This window comes from Erpetoichthys calabaricus, chromosome 15, assembly GCF_900747795.2.
Source record: "Erpetoichthys calabaricus chromosome 15, fErpCal1.3, whole genome shotgun sequence".
Classification (NCBI taxonomy): domain Eukaryota; kingdom Metazoa; phylum Chordata; class Cladistia; order Polypteriformes; family Polypteridae; genus Erpetoichthys; species Erpetoichthys calabaricus.
In genome coordinates, this window is record NC_041408.2 from 13,284,259 (window position 1) to 13,307,976 (window position 23,718).

General features: G+C 37.4%; 1 protein-coding gene across 2 annotated transcripts in view; it reads left to right on the forward strand.

The window, feature by feature from the left end:
• igf2r (insulin-like growth factor 2 receptor) overlaps positions 1 to 23,718 on the forward strand; it is a 116,203-nt gene that overhangs the window by 55,728 nt on the left and 36,757 nt on the right. For both annotated transcript variants that reach the window (XM_028820866.2, XM_028820867.2), the window contains exons 18-27: positions 4,284 to 4,446; positions 5,495 to 5,674; positions 5,768 to 5,869; positions 5,984 to 6,085; positions 10,571 to 10,745; positions 11,208 to 11,381; positions 11,671 to 11,814; positions 12,305 to 12,480; positions 20,723 to 20,810; positions 23,461 to 23,682. In XM_028820866.2, the coding sequence (XP_028676699.1) occupies positions 4,284 to 4,446; positions 5,495 to 5,674; positions 5,768 to 5,869; positions 5,984 to 6,085; positions 10,571 to 10,745; positions 11,208 to 11,381; positions 11,671 to 11,814; positions 12,305 to 12,480; positions 20,723 to 20,810; positions 23,461 to 23,682 (1,526 nt within the window). The remainder of the gene's footprint in view (positions 1 to 4,283; positions 4,447 to 5,494; positions 5,675 to 5,767; positions 5,870 to 5,983; positions 6,086 to 10,570; positions 10,746 to 11,207; positions 11,382 to 11,670; positions 11,815 to 12,304; positions 12,481 to 20,722; positions 20,811 to 23,460; positions 23,683 to 23,718) is intronic.

A 23,718-nucleotide genomic window follows, 5' to 3' on the forward strand; every position in this document is an offset into this window, starting at 1 on the left:
ATTCATCCCATATACGTAACATTGTGGGGACAGCCTTCATACTTCTCTCGCTCACTGAGATCTTGCAATATTAGAGTATTCAGTCTGGCAATATGGTGCAACCTTAGTTTGTGGAAGACAGACACAACTAAAGACATGAGCATACAATGATGGCTGTCGCTTTCAAACTGTGTTTTCTAAATGTGCTCCTTGAGAAAGTACATCTTCAAGTTTGAGACATGTCAACAGCTAACAACAATCTAAATAGTGACTACATACGGTTAGCCAAAACGTCGTTTGGAGGCTCACTTGAGCACCTATATGCATAGCTTAGCCTGGCTTAGCTAAAGTAACTATTATAAGACGGGATTTTCTAACGGCCAAATATAACCACAACAATTGTTCAGCCTTACCTATGAAATGTAATCCCCCAGGATGTGGTTTGGAGCATACAGCAGTTTGTACAATCCCAAGCAGTACATTATTCATTACTGCACTCCGCAACAGTGCCACTCAAAATATGGCGGCGACATTGACGTATGATTGTGGTAGTCATGAGGTGTCTAGTTATTCTATGTCAATGTTTAAATATGTCACCATGGCCACTTGTTGGCGTAAACGCGTCACGTCATGTTTAGTTTACAGGTTGTGTTGTGTTGTTTGGGCGCCACTTACTAACTTTGGGAAGCTGCTGGGTGTGACTGTTGGGGCGCTGTGCGAGTGCGTGTGCGCTCTTGGCACGGGTTGTGTCCGGCGTCCGTGTATATATACAACCTTCGTAAACATTACCAAACGAAGGTTTTATATGCGGTGGTGTGCGCGGTCGGGCGGTGGTTGTATTGTGACCTGAAGTTTAGTCTACAGGTTGTGTTGTGTTGTTTGGGCGCTACCTACTAAGTCTGGGAGGTCGCTGGGTTTGTCTCTGGGGCGCTGAGTCGCAATGCGTGTGCGTGTCGATGTGACTCTGGGGCGCTGAGTCGCAGTGCGCGTGCGCTTCGAGTGAGCCTGCATCCGTACAACCTTCGGTTAGTAATATGGATATACATAGTTTATATTGTTTTGCTCTGTTGAATGTTAACTTTTAAAGAAAGAATTTGTTCTTTCTTGCCTTAAAAGCAGACTTTAAAACTATATTAATAGCTTCTTTTTTTTCCAATTGTGTTTATTTATCCCCAAAACCTCACAGAATCCAATACAAATAATCCATAAATCGTTTGCTGGTTACTTTAATATCTTTTTTTTTTTAAATAAATAATACTCTGTGTTGAGAGTGTACTTTATAATGAGGTCTAATATCTGTATATAAACTCCTTGTAGACCTGATAAGATGTAAAGTATAATTAAGGGACATATTAGCATAATGGATAATCCTTGTGTACTCTGACAATATTGATATTTTGTTACACCTACTTTTTAAATAAAGAGATGTTTGTTCAACTTGTCATACCTTTGCAGACCATTTCTGCTGAAGTTATTTTTAGACTAATAATGTTGTTGACAAAAGACATTCCAACCAGAAACCGTGGCACAGCTTACCTTGGAACCAGCATACAGAACAGATGACACATGAAAAAGGAACAATTCCAAAACCATAGCAACTTAACTGCTAATTATTAGTCCAAAATGAGGCTGCATGTGGAGGTCATAGGTAATAAGTAGAACTGCTATGGTTAGCAGTTTAAGCAGCAAATTGTCATGGCATACCAGATTATCTAGGTCTAGAAGAATAGAACTTTAGAGTTGGGTACCCAGGACTAGCTCCAGGAGCATTTCCACCAAGGTTAAGCTCAGAGCCATTGATTTAGCTCAAGTCTAGGAAGACTAAGAGACAACATCATGTCAAGCATTGATTTCCAAGGTCTAAACTGACATTTCGTAATGAGTCACACTTTTCCCTATGAAACTGCAGAAGATAAAAGAGCCTGACGGTAAGCTAAGAAGAGAAAACTTCACACCATGGACAAAGGACCATGTGCAAACGACATAAGAGTGCACTCCGTCGCAACCAAATGTTCCTTACTTGAACATGAGTAATGGCCCATAACAACACACAGCATTGGATTTTACCTTTTATTGACTACCCTAAAGCCTTTGACTGTATAACAAGCCTTAAATATAAATAAGTATCCTTAAATAAAAAAATTTAAAAAATGGGGATACAGGTCGTCTCATCTCCCTCATGTGGAACCTATACACAGATCAAGAAGCAACTGTTAGAATCGACCATGGAACAACAGACTGGCTCAAGACAAGGAAAGGAGTACAAAAGGGCTGTTAACTCTCACCCTGCTTATTTAACCTGTATGCTGAATATCCGATGCAAATTGCAGGTCTAGAGGACTCAGATGCTAGAATCATAATTGCCAGAAGAAACATCAACAACCTTATTAAATAGATGACACTAGTCTAACAACTGAAAAAGCAAGGCGGATTTGAAGTACAAAAGCTGTCATATAGTTCTCGGTATTGAGAACACCAAGGTTATTTCAACTAGTCCTGTCAGTTCTTTGCTAATAGATGATGAGGTAGTGAAAACAATAACAGAATCGGTTTTCTTTGGCTCCAAGATTTCAGTAAATGTGGACTACAGTGTTAAAATTAAACATCACTTGCTTCTGGGAAAGACAGCTTTGGCAATTTTAGACATAACACTAAAAGCAAGAGACATCACACTGTCAACAAAGGCCCTTATTATTAAAGCTATGGTGTTTCCAGTAGTGATATATGGCTGTGATGGTTGACTAATTGCTAAAGCTGAATACAAAAAAATATATGCCTTTTAACTCTCATGGTAGAGAAAACTACTGAAAGTTCCTTGGACAGCAAGAGAATCCAACAAATCAATACAAAAAGAAATACAACTGGAGTTCTCATTGGAAGGGTTGATTGGCAAAGAAAGGCCACATAATTGATTAGACATGATTACTTGGTAAAGGACCTTATCTTGTGGAAAACTGAAGGCAAAAGGAAAAGAGGAAGACTAAGATGAATAGACAGAATTACTGACACTGTGCAAATGATCTTGAATGAAGTTAGAGAAGCAGTTTTGGATCTAAAGGTCTGACGTGCTAAAGTCCATCAGGTTTAAAGAGTCTGGTTCAACTGAACAATTAAACAAATAAAATAATAAAGCTATTTATCTCTGCTAAGATGAGTATCTAGTAAAGAGACGTCTAAAGGTCTGATTTCTCTTGTTGTATTGCTGATTTGTACCATGCACATAACTGCATCAGGTTAGCTACTAGCTTTTACAACAAGCTTCTGACTAAATTGAAAACAAATTCTTCAGTTGTAACCCAGTAGTTTAGCACTCTCTAACACAAGGCTGTGCATTAATGTTGAATGTGGCATCATGTTAAAATTTCAAAAACAAAATCTTAAACTAAAAAAAAAATCTTGTTAATCTAAGAAAATCTAGGAAACCTGTAAATGAACAAAGAACCAGATTCCTCTTCTATGTAATATGTCTGACTCTCATCTGTATCTTGAGTCTCGTCTCTTGAGTTAATTATATAATTGGTTATCATATTCCTAAAATTCTTGTGTATACAATTAAATTGTATTATTCTGTTTCTTGAAATTAGTGTACTACTTTTTCCTTGATATAAGGCAAACAGACGTAAACCCTGCCTACAAAAAAAGGCAAGGAAAACGAGTCTTACTAGATTGTCTAGTACTAAATGGAAATCCGGTAATTAATTGATGTAATAACATCTGTCATTTGATTCTTCACATACACCCTTTCCTACACCCTTTTGCTTTGATTATTATAGTAAGTCAGTTTTTGAGAAAGACCTCTGTCAATTTGGAACACATGAGTTTTGCAATTTTATCCCATAAGGTCTTCCTTGGTTATGTTGCACTATTAAAATAATTAGCTGCATGGTCCTTGAAAAATGAATATGTTGTCCTGCAAAAAATCTATGTAAGGCAGGATGATCATTCTTGTAATTTTTTTTTCATAGAATTATATTAGTTACATAGTGCATTTTTATTTTTTTCTCCTAACATTCTGTTCTTCTCTAGCTCCTTTTGGATCATGATTACATTTGTCTGAAAGAGCTGATAATTATTTACTGCTGATCAGTCACTTTATGAGATTTCAGATGAAGGCAAATTATTTTTTTTTATTAAAAATAGTTTGCACACTTTGATTTTTAATTACCTAAAAGTGAATGATGTTTTTTTCCCATGAATGTTGTTTATAAGATCTTTCTACAGTTGTAAAAAATCTGACAAGATTTGTCTTAAAATTAATCTGTACACTACAGCTGTTTGTACAAAATCTTTGTCTCTTCTCTTAGTTTGTCCAGAGTTAGTATTAATTCAGAGAACTGGAATGCTTTGGACCACTCAGAAGAAAAAGTTCTTAGGAAGTATTACATCAACGTTTGTCGACCTTTAAACCCTGTTCCTGGATGTGACCAATTTGCCGCAGCTTGTGAAATGGAATTTAAAACTAGTGAGGTAGGGAATATTTGTAGTTTATTTTTTTAGTATTTTGTTCTTTTACTAACATTTATCTGCTAGTTGTACATCTAATTATATTAATACATGCTTTCAATAACTTGTGTATGTAAAAACCACAGCTTGTCACGGTCACACTTTGTATAAATCAAGCAGGATCGATGGGATTCCACTTCCTTAAAAGTACAGTCATATATTGTTTATGAGACAGCCTAGAGATAGTGATTAGGGGACATTTTTTAAATCACCCTTGTGCTTTTGACAGAAATAATGTGGTCAAATGTACTTGCCACAAGTGTAAAGTAAATGCACCTCATATTTATACAGTCATTCTGGACAATTCAATTTGGGAGTAGTCGTACTATGGCAGTCATTACATTGTGAATTGAATGGGTAACCTCTAAAACATTTTAAGCACTCTGCTCAATTGGAAAATTAGCCAGTGCTTCAGTATTGCTATCATGCATATTTGTTGTTTGCCATTTTGAAAGCTCTGATCCAAGTAACTTTAATTAGTCTATTAAAGAAATGTTGCCACTGAATCTTTTGTTACCTAAGCTGAACACTCAAATGAGCAAATATGTAAAGTCACAGTTATGCTTGGAAAAATAATATTCAGACTTCCTGTACTGCAAATGAAAAATGTTTTGAGATGAAATATCCCCACTGTCTGCTCTTATTTTCCAGAGAACATGTTCCACTCAGCAAATAACATTTTTTTACTCATTAATATGTAGGAAATTTATCTGAAGTGGTAGTTTTGATTTTCTCTTTTTACAAAAGTGAATATCCTTTGGGTAAAAACCAATTTAAGGTAACTTCTAGAAATTACTGCTACTTTATTTCCGTGAATGTCCACAAAGATAAGTGTTGTAAATAGAACTGTATCACATACAGTAACAAAATTAACTTCATGTTTCAGGGGCTTTTTATTTTATTGTGGCAAGTATTAATTTTCCTCCTGTAAATTAAATGCAGAAATTCTTAATTACTGTGTTATTTTAGCAATTTACAGTTTGTGTTAATAATGCCGTATTTGTTTACTCAGGGTAGGACTTATGAAACGGTAACTGTCAGTAACTTAGGAATTGCATTCGAAGGCCCCATCGTTAAAGAAAAGAACCACATTCTTCTTGAATACATTAATGGATCTGCTTGTGTGAGTGCTGATGGGAATCAGACATTTTACTCTACACAGATATTCCTTACGTGCTCAGAAGGAACTATGGTAAAGGATCTCAATTGCGTCTTATTGTTTGTGTCCTTATTAGCTAATTTGTATTCAGTTCAATTTTTTTTTATTTTAACCCTTCTTGTAAAGTTTTCAGGTCCACGGTTTCTTGAAAAGCGTGACTGTGTGACCAAATTTCTTTGGGAAACTGAAGCAGCATGTCCAATTTCAACCCTAAAAGGCAATAATGAGGTGATTAAGTGATCAAGACCCTTTAACATTTCCCTTTTTTTTTTTTTTTTCCAAATACAAGTGTAATATTAAAAATTTGTTTGTTTGTTTTTTTTCCTTTTCTACTTTTTTTAGACTTGCACTGTCAAAGATCCTAAAACAGGATTTGAGTTCAGCCTTCTTCCTTTGGCTTCCAAAACCGGATACACTGCAACAGGAAATGGAAAAATATTTAAGGTTTGAAAGTAAAACTTAATAACATTTTAAAAAAAAGATTTTTCCATTTTTCTCTGTAGTCAAGGATATAGACCAAATTATGGATGATACTGCTTTATGACAAAGGCAGATTTTTTAAATTTCTTTTTAGTTCTTCCATTTTTGTTGATAATACAACTAAGAAAAACTTGATTTTGCAGTTTCATTGACAATTTCTAAGAGAGATTTTGCATTTTTGTTGGTGGTATTTCATGTGTAGATCAAATTAAATTGTTCCTACAATTTGAAAAAGTCTTGCATTTCAGGGTTTATATTAAATTTTTAAGCAAATTACATCTCTTTTGAGAGACATCGTGCAGTCATAGGATTAGAAAGTTACGCAGTAAATGTATAAAGGTTTTGTACTATTTCAGTATTTATGAAAATCAATCAGCATGATATAATGCCATATAGAACAATGCTTTCTGCCACTGCATAGCAATATGCCAAGTGGCAAGTATAGACAGTAAATAAAAAAAATAATGCTTCGGTTCACCACTTCCTTTAAATTAATTATAAGACACTATACTTTTTAAATTAGCTATCATTTCTAAACTTCGTTATCTACACCTATAAAGTAATACAATTATGGTTAATACAGGTAAAATTCCTTTACAACGAATATCTTTACAATGAAATTCTCATTACAACGAAGTATTTTTATGGTTCCGACAGTTTCCCCATATGACACGAGTCTATAGAAATCTTGTTACAATGAAGTGCCCAAAAGACCTTGAAATGCCTGAATGAATCAGCCACAGAGCAGTTAGTTCTGTGGTCACAGCTCAGTTGTGCACAACGATCCCCAAACAGAAACATTGTAAAAAAAAAAAAAAAAAAATTAAAAAAAAAATTTCTTTCACCTGACTTTCCTTTTACTGTTTTTGGTGTTTTTATTTTCGGTGGTTTTCAATGATACCTTTTGCTTATTGCTCATCAACATTTGAAAAGCATCCATTGGAATTTAACTCATTGTCACTCTCTTATAGAAACAGCAGACAAGAAAAAACGATAACAGTTCATATTAGAAAAAAACTTTACATTTTTGCAGCTTTCGATTGCAGCAGAAAGGAATTTTTCACCATCGACACTGTCAACTTTCTTGAAAGACCTAGCAAAAAAAGAAGAAAAATCTCGGTTTGCAAATGTATGTGAACTGCTGTATTTGAAGACGCTGAAAAAGCAGTTTTTATATGGTTCAGTAATACTCGTTCAAGAAACATTTCTATTAATGCGGCACTCATTCAAGGAAATGTGAGGTTTCTAAACTGTCTTGGGACCTCCTCCAACTGGACAACACACCAAAGAGCGTCCCAAGGTGCGATCACTGCGTCTGTGGAAGACTGTTTATCTGTTGCCGGGGCAATGGCAAGCTCACAGCTCTGATGTGGCTTGGCACTGAAGAAAACAGAAAAGATCTCGATGGGTGATGCAGGAAACAGTATTACTTAGCCACTAATCTGGCCACAACCCTGTCTGACTGCTGTGTCTGTTTATAGGAGAGTGGCAGATCCCACTACAATTAATAACTATGCTGTTCCTGTTTCAAGCTGAATAAAGCTGGTTTTGCTAAAGTACTGAGACCCAGCCTCGTGTTTTGAGGTGTAAGACAGGGACATATAGTGCATCCACGATCTTGTAGGTTTCGCTTCTGTGTCACTTCACTGCAGCGCTGTGAGCCTGCTGTTGCCCTGCCCCGGCAATGGACAAACAATCTTTCACAGATGCGGCAATCGCCCTTTGGAATACACTTCAGCGTGATGTTCCCGTTGGGTTGGGGGATCCCAAAAGAATTCAGAAACCTCACAATATGAAGAAGAAGAAAAGGATGATTCGGCTTCTGATTGATAACTGCTGCCCACGACATGCTTCCACATTTAGATAATGTTCGCGTTGAATTCCTCCCACCCAGTTGCACAACAGTGCTTCTTCCATTGGGTTTGGGCATCATTCGCACCCTGAAAGTGTATTATCACAAGGAAACGCTGAGAAAAATTCTCGTCAGCATAACTTGTAGACAGGAGAAGATTAAAATTAACGTTAAAAGAAGCTATTGAAATGATAGCAAACGCCTGGACGCAAGTTAAAGAAAGCACAATAGTGACAAATACACAGTCTCACTACAACGAAATTTTCATTACAACAAAATATTTTTTAGGTCCCTGGCAGTTCGTTGTAATGGAATTTTACCTGTAGTTCCTTTTTCATACATAACTTCAAAGGTTAAGTGTTTAAATACATGGGCCTTATAATGAAACCTCAGGGGCTAAGTAGCTCTCTTGATGTGCGTTACATAAATAATATTCTTACCATGTACCTTTCAAGCCCTAATTACAATGAGAGCAGGCAAATAATCACTACAATAATGTACAATTTATTAATAACAAACTCAAAATTATATACAGAAAAAAATAAACAAGTAAAATAATAAATATGGTGAAATAAAGAATACTAAGGGGGTCTTCCCATGTGAGCAAGAAGTACAGTCATTTTCCTTCTACAGTTAAGAAAGTAATGTACTTTAGTTAGTATAAATGGGTAGCCCAGAGAGGAAGGACTAAGAGAATGAGGTTTTAAGGTAGAAGAGAAATATTTAAAGAAACAAAAGATGGGCAAGTAATAATATACTTTTGAATCTCTTGCCACATTTCCACAAAGAACATAATCATCCTTATAGGGGTCCTTGTTTAAGCCCACAATTCTAAAGCAATCTCTGCTGGCACTATCCTAAGAGTCATCTCTTTACAGATCACTTTGTTAAATGGTCTGACTCAAACCACCTACACCTGAACACCAGCAAAACCAAGGAGCTGGTGGTGGATTTTAGGAGGCCCAGACCCCTCATAGACCCAGTGATCATCAAAGGTGACTGTGTGCAGATGGTGCAGACCTATAAATATCTGGGAGTGCAGCTGGATGATAAATTAGACTGGACTGCCAATACTGATGCGCTGTGCAAGAAAGGACAAAGCCGGTTATACTTCCTTAGAAGGCTGGCTTCCTTCAACATCTGCAATAAGATGCTGCAGATGTTCTATCAAACAGTTGTGGCGAGCGCCCTCTTCTACGCAGTGGTGTGCTGGGGAGGCAGCATTAAGAGGAAAGACGCCTCACGCCTGGACAAACTGGTGAGGAAGGCAGGCTCTATTGTTGGCATGGAGCTGAACAGTTTAACATCTGTGGCAGAGCGAAGGGCGCTCAGCAGGCTCCTATCAATTATGGAGAATCCACTGCATCCACTAAATAATGTCATCTCCAGACAGAAGAGCAGCTTCAGCGACAGACTGCTGTCACTGTCCTGCTCCACAGACAGATTGAGGAGATCGTTCCTCCCCCAAACTATGCGACTCTTTAATTCCACCAGGGGGGGTAAACGTTAATATTTAACATTATACATAGTTATTGTCTGTTTTTTTCACCTGTATTATTATCATTCTTTAATTTAATATTATTTATTGTATCAGTATGCTGCTGCTGAAGAATGTGAATTTCCCATTGGGATTAATAAAGTATCTATCTATCTATCTATCTATCTATCTATCTATCTATCTATCTATCTATCTATCTATCTATCTATCTATCTATCTATCTATCTATCTATCTATCTATCTATCTATCTATCTATCTATCTATCTATCTATCTATCTATCTATCTATCTATCTATCTATCTATCTATCTATCTATCTATCTATCTATCTATCTATCTATCTAATCCTGCCAACTACGCTATCTATCTATCTAATCCTGCCAACTACGCTATCTATCTATCTAATCCTGCCAACTACGCTATCTATCTATCTAATCCTGCCAACTACGCTATCTATCTATCTAATCCTGCCAACTACGCTATCTATCTATCTAATCCTGCCAACTACGCTATCTATCTATCTATCTATCTATCTAATCCTGCCAACTACGCTATCTATCTATCTATCTATCTAATCCTGCCAACTACGCTATCTATCTATCTATCTATCTAAATTTTTCAGTCATGACAAAATGCACTTTGTTTAATTTAGCCTCCTTCTCTTTAATGGCAACCAGTTCAACTTGCATGTCTGTCACATTGGTCTGCTTAGTTCTATTTGGCATGGTGGAATGTTGTAAAAGGTGTTTTGTCTCTGAGTCCCAGCACAACTTCATGCTGTTGCTGATTTTCAGATGAAATGTGATTGTGGTGTTTGCACATTCTCCGTGGTATCTGCATGGATAGACAGAAATTACATCCCAGTTTTCAATAATTTTCAAAGGTTTTCTGAGATCCTCAGCTGAAGTGTGAGAATAAAGATAACAAACCAGTTCTGATTACTATTAAAACCAGCAGTACATAGTTGATCATTTCACTTGCAGAGTTAACCACCTAGAAATATTACAAAATAATTTCAGATAAAAGCACGATTTCTTTCTCTTGCTGATGACTTTGCAAATTGTGTTTTGTAAACAACTGAATGAATCAATCTTTACAGGTTAACGTTTGTGGTTCCATATCGGATTGTGGCCTTGTTCAAGGAGTTCCTGCAGCTGGATGCGAGTTGGAGAACAACAAACCAGTAACACCAGTTGGAGTTGAAAGATCGCTACAGTTTTCTACAGATGGCATCTTGACACTAACTTACTTTGGTGGTTTTGATATCTCAACAGGTGAGTAAAATTTTTAATGGGAATTATGATGTTTGCCCATTTCTAATGTTTTAAAGAATGCAATACATTCTAGGACGGAATATTATTTGGTTCTCTCATCTGTGCTTACTCTGAATTACTGCATGTTAGAAGAAGTCGTGACACATTTAGCATGGTTTTGTCTATAAAAATCGGAGCCTTTTCAAAATGGAAATAAACATTTGCCATTTTGCCAAATCTAGTATTCTATTTAATTAATGCAGAGTTTGAATTTTTTTTATGTTTATTGTTTTTGAACTGTATTCTGCATAAAACTGTGCTGCAGTATTCTTGGATGATAAATGGTTGAAATCTACTTTTTAGTAAGGTGCATTATGTTTTTAGCTGTGCATTTTTTATCCCAAGGTTTAACAGATTACCTTGTTATTGAACATTTACAAGATAACATTGACATAAACTAAAATATTTTTCCTACCCAACCAGGCACACATAACAGCTTTATAATTCGGTTTGTGTGTGATCAGGATGCTTACCCTGGTAATCTTACTCTGTTGCGGGAGGAAATGAGCTCATCTAGAAACACTGTCTATAAGGTCTTTTTTGAGTTTTATACTGCTCTTGTTTGCCTGCCGGCCCCAGTGGATTGTGTGGTTACTGGTAAGTTTGTATTTGTGATCTTTTTAGTTTTCAAGCATGTAATAGAATTTATCCAGTTTTACGCGAGAGTACAACAGGTTATCACCATATTCTCAGAATAGTGGATCATAATTTTCCCAGTTTTGCAACATACATTTTTATTTTAGATTAAGTAATGATTAATTGGAAGTAAACTTTTTAAAATAAGTATTCAGCATTAAAGATCTGCCATTCTGTTCAAGCCAATGCATATTTTGCATTTTAAAGTAAGTAATGTACAGTATATCATAAAACAGTGTTTTACTTTTAGATCCATCAGGTAATGAATATGATTTAAGTGATCTTAGCAGAGATGAAGAACCATGGACAGCAGTTGATACCAGCAGTGATGCAAAAAAGAGAACCTTTTATCTTAATGTTTGTAAACCACTGCCACGAGCAAGTGGATGCCAAGGTATTTTAGTACTCCTTTGTGTAGACATTTTGTGTATAGTTATTGAAATGTATTTGATTTTTGCTGCATTACATTTAAAACATTGAGGTAGATTCATTCATTCATATATACATACATATATACATATATACATATATATATATATATATATATATATATATATATATATATATATATATATATATATATATATATAAATAAAATGAGTGTGTGTGTCAGTTATTAAAGTGTTTACAATTTCTAGATCCCTAAAACAGTTTTGTTTTTCTTGTGCAACTGGTTAACTATATAATTGCATCATCACGGAATATTACTGCAGCAACAGAACATGCTACTATTTAATTAATTAAACATTGTTAAACTGCCTTGTTTAGAATCCATTCAAAGTTACTGCAATATTAAATGTTAATGTAAAAATTAAATTCCATGCTTCATGGACAGTAATATGCATTCAGTTCTCGAGCTTTTTATTGTTTTTATTGATTCACAGGTGGATCCCTTGGATCTTGTGTAAAGTATGCAAATTCCAATACAAATCTGGGTTACTTACAGTCCAGTCTACAAGCGCATGCAGATGGTTCACTGTCTATAGTTTACCATAATGGTGACAAATGCAATACTGGAAGATTTTCAACACGCATTATTTTCCATTGTGATGATAGCCCGGTAAGTTTACAATATAAGGAAACTAAATGTTTTTTTTCCTCTGAATTCCACCATCCTCCCTTAAGTTTGTGTTTTCCTAAAAAATTTTCCTTTTAAGGTGGTGATTGTGGTGGTGGTGTTGGTTGTTGTTTGTGTTTTTTCTTTCCTCTAAAAGCATCATATGCATCTTCTGTAAAAAAGGTTAGCACAATTCCCAATACAGTACTTCCATCCATCCATTATGAATACACTTAATAGAATTCATGGTTGTGGGAGGTTTGAGCTTACTCCAGAACTGTTAAACGGATGAAACATCCCCTTAGATGTTGCCAGCTCACTGTACAACACTACGCAAGCAGTGTACTGTCTACAGTGGGGCAAAAAAGTATTTAGTCAGCCACCAATTGTGCAAGTTCTCCCACTTAAAAAGATGAGAGAGGCCTGTAATTTTCATCATAGGTATACCTCAACTAAGAGAGACAAAATGAGAAAAAAAAATCCAGAAAATCACATTGACTGATTTTTAAAGATTTTATTTGTAAATTATGGTGGAAAATAAGTATTTGTTCACCTACAAACAAGCAAGATTTCTGGCTCTCACAGACCTGTAACTTCTTCTGTAAGAGGCTCCTCTGTCCTCCACTCGTTACCTGTATTAATGGCACCTGTTTGAACTGGTTATCAATATAAAAGACACCTGTCCACAACCTCAAACAGTCGCACTCCAAACTCCACTATGGCCAAGACCAAAGAGCTGTCAAAGGACACCAGAAACAAAATTGTAGACCTGCACCAGGCTGGGAAAACTGAATCTGCAATAGGTTAACAGCTTGGTGTGAAGAAATCAACTGTGGGAGCAATTATTAGAAAATGGAAGACATACAAGACCACTGATAATCTCCCTCGATCTGGAGCTCCACGCAAGATCTCACCCCGTGGGGTCAAAATGATCACAAGAACGGTGAGCAAAAATCCCAGAACCACACGGGGGGACCTAGTGAATGACCTGCAGAGAGCTGGAACCAAAGTAACAAAGGCTGCCAACACACTACGCCGCTAGGAACTCAAATCCTGCAGTGCTAGACGTGTCCCCCTGCTTAAGCCAGTACATGTGCAGGCCCATCTGAAGTTTGCTAGAGAGCATTTGGAGGATCCAGAAGAGGATTGGGAGAATGTCATATGGTTAGATGAAACCAAAATAGAACTTTTTGGTAATAACTCTACTCATCGTGTTTGGAGGAGAAAGAATGCTGAGTTGCATCCAAAGAACACCATACCTACTATAAAGCATGGGGGTGGAAACATCATGCTTTGGGGCTGTTTTTCTGCAAAGGGACCAGGACGACTGATCCGTGTAAAGGAAAGAATGAATGGGGCCATGTATCGTCAGATTTTGAGTGAAAACCTCCTTCCATCAGCAAGGGCATTGAAGATGAAATGTGGCTGGATCTTTCAGCATGACAATGATCCCAAACACACCGCCCAGGTAACGAAGGAGTGCCTTCGTAAGAAGCATTTCAAGGTCCTGGAGTGGCCTAGTCAGTCTCCAGATCTCAACCCCATAGAAAATCTTTGGAGGGAGTTGAAAGTCCGTTGCCCAGCGACAGCCCCAAAACATCACTGCTCTAGAGGAGATCTGCATGGAGGAATGGGCCAAAATACCAGCAACAGTGTAGATAGATAGATAGATACTTTATTAATTCCAAGGGGAAATTCACATTCTCCAGCAGCAGTGTACTGATACAATAAACAATATTAAATTAAAGATTGATAATAATGCAGGTAAAAAACAGACAGTAACTTTGTATAATGTTAAATGTTAACGTTTACCCCCCCGGGTGGAATTGAAGAGTCGCATAGTTTGGGGGAGGAACGATCTCCTTAATCTGTCAGTGGAGCAGGACAGTGACAGCAGTCTGTCACTGAAGCTGCTCTTCTGTCTTGAGATGATACTATTTAGTGGATGCAGTAGATTCTCCATAATTGATAGGAGCCTGCTGAGCGCCCGTCGCTCTGCCACAGATGTCAAACTGTCCAGCTCCATGCCAACAATAGAGCCTGCCTTTCTCACCAGTTTGTCCAGGAGTGAGGCGACTTTCTTCTTAATGCTGCCTCCCCAGCACACCACCGCGTAGAAGAGGGCGCTCGCCACAACCGTCTGATAGAACATCTGCAGCATCTTATTGCAGATGTTGAAGGATGCTAGCCTTCTAAGGAAGTATAACCGGCTCTGTCCTTTCTGCACAGAGCATCAGTATTGGCAGTCCAGTCTAATTTATCATCCAGCTGCACTCCCAGATATTTATAGTTCTGCACCATCTGCACACAGTCACCTCTGATGATCATGGGGTCCATGAGGGTTCTAGGCCTCCTAAAATCCACCACCAGCTCCATGGTTTTGCTTGTATTCAGGTGTAGGTGGTTTGAGTCGCACCATTTGACAAAGTCATTGATTAGGTCCCTATACTCCTCCTCCTCCTCCCCACTCCTGATGCAGCCCACGATAGCAGTGTCATCAGCGAACTTTTGCACATGGCAGGACTCAGAGTTGTATTGGAAGTCCGATGTATATAGGCTGAACAGGACCGGAGAAAGTACAGTCCCCTGTGGCGCTCCTGTGTTGCTGACCACAATGTCAGACCTGCAGTTCCCAAGGCGCGCACATACTGAGGTCTGTCTTTAAGATAGTCCACGATTCATGCCACCTCTCTGATATGCAAACTGCAGAGGGTCGAGGGCGTGTTGAACCTGTGGCCTCAGGTGGTGAAGCAGCAGCCTCTCCATGGTCTTCATCACATGTGATGTCAGAGCAACAGGCCGGAAGTTATTCAGCTCACTAGGACGTGATACCTTTGGGACTGGGGTGATGCAAGATGTTTTCCAAAGCCTCGGGACTCTCCCCTGTTCCAGGCTCAGGTTGAAGATGCGCTGTAGAGGACCCCCCAGCTCAGATGCACAGGCCTTCAGCAGTCGTGGTGATACTCTATCTGTATGAAAACCTTGTGAAGACTTAACAGAAAACGTTTGACCTCTGTCATTGCCAACAAAGGGTATATAACAAAGTATTGAGATGAACTTTTGTTATCGACCAAATACTTTTTTTCCACCATAATTTGCAAATAAATTCTTCAAAAATCAGACAATGTGATTTTCTGGATTTTTTTTTCTCATTTTGTCTCTCATAGTTGAGGTATACCAATGATGAAAATTACAGGCCTCATCTTTTTAAGTGGGAGAACTTGCACAATTGGTGGCTGACTAAATACTTTTTTGCCCCACTGTATATTTGCGCACATACTTTAAGTAAATCTGGAGGATTCCACCAGGTGTCAGTGCAAGAAATCATCACAGGGAGAAAACAATGTCTGGTTTTGCTGTTTTGTGAGTTGAGAGAAGAAAGGTGTTAAAAATCATTTGCATTCTGATGCTGTTGCGATGGTGCTAAGAAAAAAAAGGACCGCAACTGTATGTTATACCTTCAAATGCATTGTATCATTACACTTTAGAATATGCTAAGCTTGTATTGCCTGTGTGAGAAATGGATGAAGAAAAGAACCATGAACACATTTGCATGTCAGCATTTAAGTTTGACGATTTCTTTCACCACATTGAACCATTCATCAAGCATCATAGCACGCACATTGATCCTGTTGGAGCTGTAACCCTGCCTTCACATGTTGATAGTAAATAATGATGCTAATGTCATGTACCAAAACTTGCACACACATGCAACCCATATTTTTCCTGGTACTGCAGCTTGCACATGCGTAGTGTTAACTTCTGTAGACCTGCTCAGAGTATGCGTCAGAAGAACACATGGAACGCGTGGTAGCCATGATGTGTGTGTGCGTGTACTTATTCTAAGCATGAGGTGCAAGTGTAAACTCCACATTGGCAGTTAAAATTGGGATTCTGCATCTATGAAGCAGCACTCCTAACCATTACCCTGCTATGTCACAAACAGTATGGTGTATTTTGCATAGTGCAATTTAATGTCATAAAGAACAGTAGTATATAGTAAAGACTGTTAACTAGTAAGAAGTTGTACTGCTCTTGAATTTATTCTTTGTTTGTGTTGCTGTAAGGAAAACATTAATTTGTCTCATTAAATGAAACAAGTTAAACAGAACAGTTATTTTTTTTATTCATTATGAGAATATGTAATACATGTACCCATATAAATGACCTATATTGGGGGGCACAGTAGTACAGTGGTAGCCTCTAGTGATTTCACAATAAGGAGGCAAAAGTTCCAGTCCTGGGTCCCACCTATGTGGGAGTTTGTATGTTGTTTGAGTGGGTTTCCTCCCATAATTCAAAGACATCCAGGCTGTGATTGGAGTTGCTAAATTTCCCCAATATGTGTCTGTGTGTTCCCTCTGCAGTGAACTGTTACCCTGTCCAGGGATTGTTACTGCCTTGTGCCGTTTGCTTGGTTGGATAGGCTTCAGTTTCCCTGTGACCCTGTTCAATTGAAGCATGTTTAAAATGGGATGGATGTGTGAGTGGATAAATGGCCAATAGCACCCAGTGCATCACTGTGACTGGCTATAGCATTTGTGTCCTAGCAAAATAATTGCAAAATGCATTTCTGAAAAGAGAGAGTATGGGAGTAAGTCATCAACGACATTCTGTTATCTGTTTTTGTCTTGAGAAATTTACTAATGACTTGTTGCCTTTACATACTATGGGAACTTTTAAAGTTGTCATGTGTGGCATCTTATATTTCTATAATATTTTGCATGGGAGTTTCCATTCAGTACTTAAGATACAATAGAGAAGTTGCTTCTTAATTTGCTGCTTTATTCATTCCAAAAATACTGTATATACTGTATATACGAGGCACAAACTAGAGTTTTTGAGCTGCTATAAATGAATACATTATTTGAATTAGGATAGCAAATCTTCATAATTGTGCAGTCACTGCTTTGGGTTGGAATCCACTGCTTTACCAACTTACTGTATGTGTTATTGTGTTACTTCAAACATGGAAGCTATTTTTTACACTTTAACCTTCCAGGAAAATATATCTGTGCCTCTTGTTTTTTTTTGATGTATGCTACACTGAACTGATACGGCAGTAAATGGCAGATTACAACACTGGCAAGGCTATATGTTCACTTAGTTTTTGAAATGTACCTTCTGTGACTTCCCTGCTAAGGTTCTAGCTTTGTAACCGAGTTCCTGCCTCACCATTTGACCCTGAGTTGGATTAAGCCAGTTTGGGAATGTGATGTTTTTTCTGCTTTTTTAATGCTTATTGAAAGCATCTTGTGTTCCTTAATTTTTGTCGTCTTTCCTGCAGCCAGCAGTTAGGCAGCAAATTGGTTATGGCACTGCTGCAAACTTGCTTAGCAGACAGTTTTCCAGCCCCTGTCTCAACTCTGATTATTAAGTTAATTGGTGTACCAGGTTAGCTTGTTTATCATGAGGCTTTTAACTATGGATAATTATATGTGATGATGGATAAAAAAAACACATACACACTGCAGGGATACACTTTCAAAGAGAATCCTGCACAGGATTCATATGAAATTTTCTCTTCAAAAATAATAAAACCTGATGTTTGTTTTTTTTTAAATAACCCATACCTGTTTTGAGTTAATTTCTTCATATTTGAACAACTGTTTAGTATAAAGTTTAGGGCTCGCATATATAGTATTTCAGTTAATTGAAGTGCAAAGGCCAACAGACAAATGCAAAGCAGATTGCCATCCTTCTATACTGAAACGGTTGTGGCACAGTTTGTACATACATTATTTTTGCAACTCCTCAAATGCATGTGCCTGTGTTTTTTCCAGCACATTGACATTGCTGCAATGTGCTTAACCCCCCCCCTCCCCCCATCCCCTTTTTCCCCAACCACTTTGAGTAGGACTTGCGCCTGCTCCTTGAAGCATTAAGATAGCATCCACAATTGGACTACTTGTCTGGCCAATCTTGATAAACCACTTGCAACATCCCTTGACTGTCTATGCTGCTTATAGAAAAAAGAGTTTAGCACTCATCTCATGAAAATATGGACAGTATGCTTATGCCAACATGCGAGGTGATGTCATTTATGTTCAACTTTTTTCTCTTCTGTTAGAAGTGTTCTATGTTTTCCATTTCTCATTATTAGCCTTTGGATTAGCATATTTTCAATATAGGCTGTTCTGGTCTATTTATTAAATTTAAAAAATGTACAAGTACTATATCTTTAATTGAAAATGACAAAGAATGTTATTAGGATTAACAGATACATCTAACCTCAGTTTACAAAAAATTTATTTGTTTGTGTTGTTTTCTGTAAGGAATGTCTTACAAAGAGTTACTATAATTAAAAGGCTTTTAAAATAGATTTACTATTAAAATTCTTACTATTTGACATTGAAATATTTTTTTTTTTTTATAAAAAATGGGTATAAACCAGAGGGAATTAAATCTGTTCTTTTTGGGGAAGATGCAAGATTAAACATTGCACATTTTACCCTGTGTTGTTGCTTTTAAAAATAAAATGTTAAACAAAAAATATAAACTCTTATTTCACATTATACAGTGGTGTGAAAAACTATTTGCCCCCTTCCTGATTTCTTATTCTTTTGCATGTTTGTCACACAATGTTTCTGATCATCAAACACATTTAACCATTAGTCAAATATAACACAAGTAAACACAAAATGCAGTTTTTAAATGATGGTGTTTATTATTTAGGGAGAAAAAAAATCCAAACCTACATGGCCCTGTGTGAAAAAGTAATTGCCCCCTTGTTAAAAAATAACCTAACTGTGGTGTATCACACCTGAGTTCAATTTCCGTAGCCACCCCCAGGCCTGATTACTGCCACACCTGTTTCAATCAAGAAATCACTTAAATAGGAGCTGCCTGACACAGAAGTAGACCAAAAGCACCTCAAAAGCTAGACATCATGCCAAGATCCAAAGAAATTCAGGAACAAATGAGAACAGAAGTAATTGAGATCTATCAGTCTGGTAAAGGTTATAAAGCCATTTCTAAAGCTTTGGGACTCCAGCGAACCACAGTGAGAGCCATTATCCACAAATGGCAAAAACATGGAACAGTGGTGAACCTTCCCAGGAGTGGCCGGCCGACCAAAATTACCCCAAGAGCGCAGAGACGACTCATCCGAGAGGTCACAAAAGACCCCAGGACAACGTCTAAAGAACTGCAGGCCTCACTTGCCTCAATTAAGTTCAGTGTTCACGACTCCACCATAAGAAAGAGACTGGGCAAAAACGGCCTGCATGGCAGATTTCCAAGACGCAAACCACTGTTAAGCAAAAAGAACATTAGGGCTCATCTCAATTTTGCTAAGAAACATCTCAATGATTGCCAAGACTTTTGGGGAAAATGCCTTGTGGACTGATAAGACAAAAGTTGAACTTTTTGGAAGGCAAATGTCCCATTACATCTGGCGTAAAAGGAACACAGCATTTCAGAAAAAGAACATCATACCAACAGTAAAATATGGTGGTGGTAGTGTGATGGTGTGGGGTTGTTTTGCTGCTTCAGGACCTGGAAGGCTTGCTGTGATAGATGGAACCATGAATTCTACTGTCTACCAAAAAATCCTGAAGGAGAATGTCCGGCCATCTGTTCGTCAACTCAAGCTGAAGCGATCTTGGGTGCTGCAACAGGACAATGACCCAAAACACACCAGCAAATCCACCTCTGAATGGCTGAAGAAAAACAAAATGAAGACTTTGGAGTGGCCTAGTCAAAGTCCTGACCTGAATCCAATTGAGATGCTATGGCATGACCTTAAAAAGGCGGTTCATGCTAGAAAACCCTCAAATAAAGCTGAATTACAACAATTTTGCAAAGATGAGTGGGCCAAAATTCCTCCAGAGTGCTGTAAAAGACTCATTGCAAGTTATCGCAAACGCTTGATTGCAGTTATTGCTGCTAAGGGTGGCCCAACCAGTTATTAGGTTCAGGGGGCAATTACTTTTTCACACAGGGCCATGTAGGTTTGGATTTTTTTTTCTCCCTAAATAATAAAAACCACCATTTACAAACTGCATTTTGTGTTTACTTGTGTTATATTTGACTAATGGTTAAATGTGTTTGATGATCAGAAACATTTTGTGTGACAAACATGCAAAAGAATAAGAAATCAGGAAGGGGGCAAATAGTTTTTCACACCACTGTAAGTGATTTTTACTAGTGATATAGTGTGTTATAGTGCTATTATTTGTGTCCCATCAAAGTTTACTGAGAAATGAGCCATGTACCATTAAGTGAATCTTTTGATATTCTCTAGGGCTCTCCATTGTTTCAGCATCAGGATGGTTGTGAGTATGTATTTATATGGAGAACATCAGAAGCTTGCCCTGTTAGAAGAGCTCAAGGTACTAAAAATTGTTTGTCACCTCTATTAAATAGTGTTTTCAGGTATTTCATTATAAACTGAACTGTATGACCAGTTGTAACCAAATGTAATTTATTTAGTCTAATCTCATTTTCCATATTAATATGCACACAGTTTTGTTTCACCTGGTCAGGTCAGATTTCCATGTTCTTGGCAAGAAATGTCAAGGTGTTTCTTAGGGTTCCGAGTGTACTCCTAAGCCAATATTTTAGGGGTTTTCTATTGAAAAGTTTTTTTTTTCAGCCCCTCACCAAATGAACTACACATTAAAATAAATATATCTCCTTCACACTTGTAAGGTTTTAAAAAAGTGTTAATTTACAAGATGGAGGTTTATAACGATCTTCCTAATGCAGACCACCATTGCATATGACCTTGTAAAAAAATATTTATCTACTGTATATTCCTGCAGAAGGGAAGGAGCATGTGAAAGACTTGAGAATATTCATTGACATGACTTAATATTTGAATCCAGGATTGAAGCCAATTACATTGCATATGATGTGTTATAAGCTACACGAACAATTAGACTGCAAGCCATTGTTTGCTGTTGTAGATATTATGTTAAGAACATTGATTTAAACAATCCTTCATTAGTAATACTTTGACATTGAACTTTTTCCTGTGTATGTGGATGTTTTAAGCATCTTATAAGATGATTGAACACTTCAAATAGAAATGGACATTCTTTAGTCAGAATGCAAGCTTGTTGACATACAACGTTTCATCCTTTGTCAACATAGGGTCTGTTCCCCAAACTTAACAAACTTTAAGAGTTCTCCTTTCTTTTAACATTAAAATGGGTTATGATGAGCAGCTTGCCTAACTACAGCACACACCCAAGTGCTTTCAGTTTTTCACAGGTTCTGATGTACAGAGTTCTGTACAAAGTACAGAGTTTTGAAAAAGTTTGGGAACCCCTCTCAGCCTGCATGATTTACTCTACTTTCAACAAAAAAAGATAACAGTGGTATGTCTTTCATTTCCTAGGAACATCTGAGTACCGGGGTGTTTTCTGAACAAATATTTTTAGTGAAGCAGTATTTAGTTGTATGAAATTAAATCAAATGTGAAAAACTGGCTATGCAAAAATTTGGGTCCCCTTGTAATTTTGCTGATTTGAATGCATGTCACTGCTCAATGCTGATTACTTGCAACACCAAATTGGTTGGATGAGCTCGTTAAGCCTTGAACTTCATAGACAGGTGTATCTCAGAGGTTTAAACTGTCAGTTTCAACTGTAAGGAATGGAATCAGGAAATGGAAGGCCACAGGCACAGTTGCTGTTAAACCCAGCAGGTCTGGCAGGCCAAGAAAAATACAGGAGCGACATATGCATAGGATTGTGAGAATGGTTACAGACAACCCACAGATCACCTCCAAAGACCTGCAAGAACATCTTGCTGCAGATGGTGTATTTGTACATCGTTCTACAATTCAGCACAATTTGCACAAAGAACATCTGTATGGCAGGGTGATGAGAAAGAAGCCCTTTCTGCACTCACACCACAAACAGAGTCGCTTGTTGTATACAAATGCTCATTTAGACAAGCCAGATTCATTTTGGAACAAAGTGCTGTGGACTGATGAGACAAAAATTGAGTTACTTGGTCATAACAAAAAGCGCTTTGCATGGCTAAAGAAGAACACCGCATTCCAAGAAAAACACCTGCTACCTACTGTCAAATTTCGTGGCGGCTCCATCATGCTGTGGGGCTTTGTGTCTAGTTCAGTGTCTGTGACCCTTGTTAAAGTCAAGGGTTGAATGAATTCAACCCAATATCAACAAATTCTTCAAGATAATGTTCAAGCATCTGTCACAAAGTTGAAGTTACGCAGGGGTTGGATATTCCAGCAAGACAATGACCCAAAACACAGTTAGAAATCTACAAAGGCATTCATGCAGAGGGAAAAGTACAATGTTCTGGAACGGTTGTCACAGTCCCCTGACTTGAATGTCAGCAATAATCTATGGGATGATTTGAAGCAGGCTGTCCATGCTGGGCAGCCATCAAATTGAACTGAACTGGAGAGATTTTGTATGAAGAATGGTCAACAATACCTCCATCCAGAATCCAGACACTCATCAGAGGCTATAGGAGGACAGCGTCTAGAGGCTGTTAGATTAGCAAAAGGAGGCTCAACTAAGTACTGATGTCATATCTCTATTGGGGTGCCCAAATTTATGCACCTGTCTAATTTTGTTATGATGCATATTGCATGTTTTCTGTTAATCCAATAAACTTAATGTCACTGCTGAAATACTACTGTTTCCATAAGGCATGTCATATATTAAAATTGAAGTTGCTACTTTGAATGTTCAGCCAATGATAAACAAAAATCCAAAGAATTAACAGGGGTTCCCAAACTGTTTCATATGACTGTATATACTGTATTCTTTACAATTTGATATAAAAAGTTAATCTGCAGGACATTACTTTTTTTAGCTTAACTGAAGTGTTATGCCAAAGGCATTAACAGTGAATGATCAGCAAATTTTAGACATTTTGACTTAATATATTACATCTCCTTCCTATTGAGAAAATTAAATGTTAAGCCTCTCATTTGTGTATCCAGTATTCTTAAGCCTTGTGATTTCTTTGTAAATATGTTATTTTCTTTTTGTCTAGGCAACAACTGCCAAGTAAGGGATCCTAAAAGTGGTTACCTATTTGACCTGACACCACTTTCTTTGGAGGATTATGTAGTGAATACAGAAGAATATGAATATCACTTCAGAGTTTGTGGCCCCCTAAAAACAGCAGTCTGTTTAAATAAGACAGGGGTTGGGTTAGAGGAGATTTCTTCCTGTCAAGTAAAAATCAAGGATAAAAATTTTAATAAAGTAGCAGGTATGCTTTTTTATCTTTCTGTTTTTAGAACGTCAA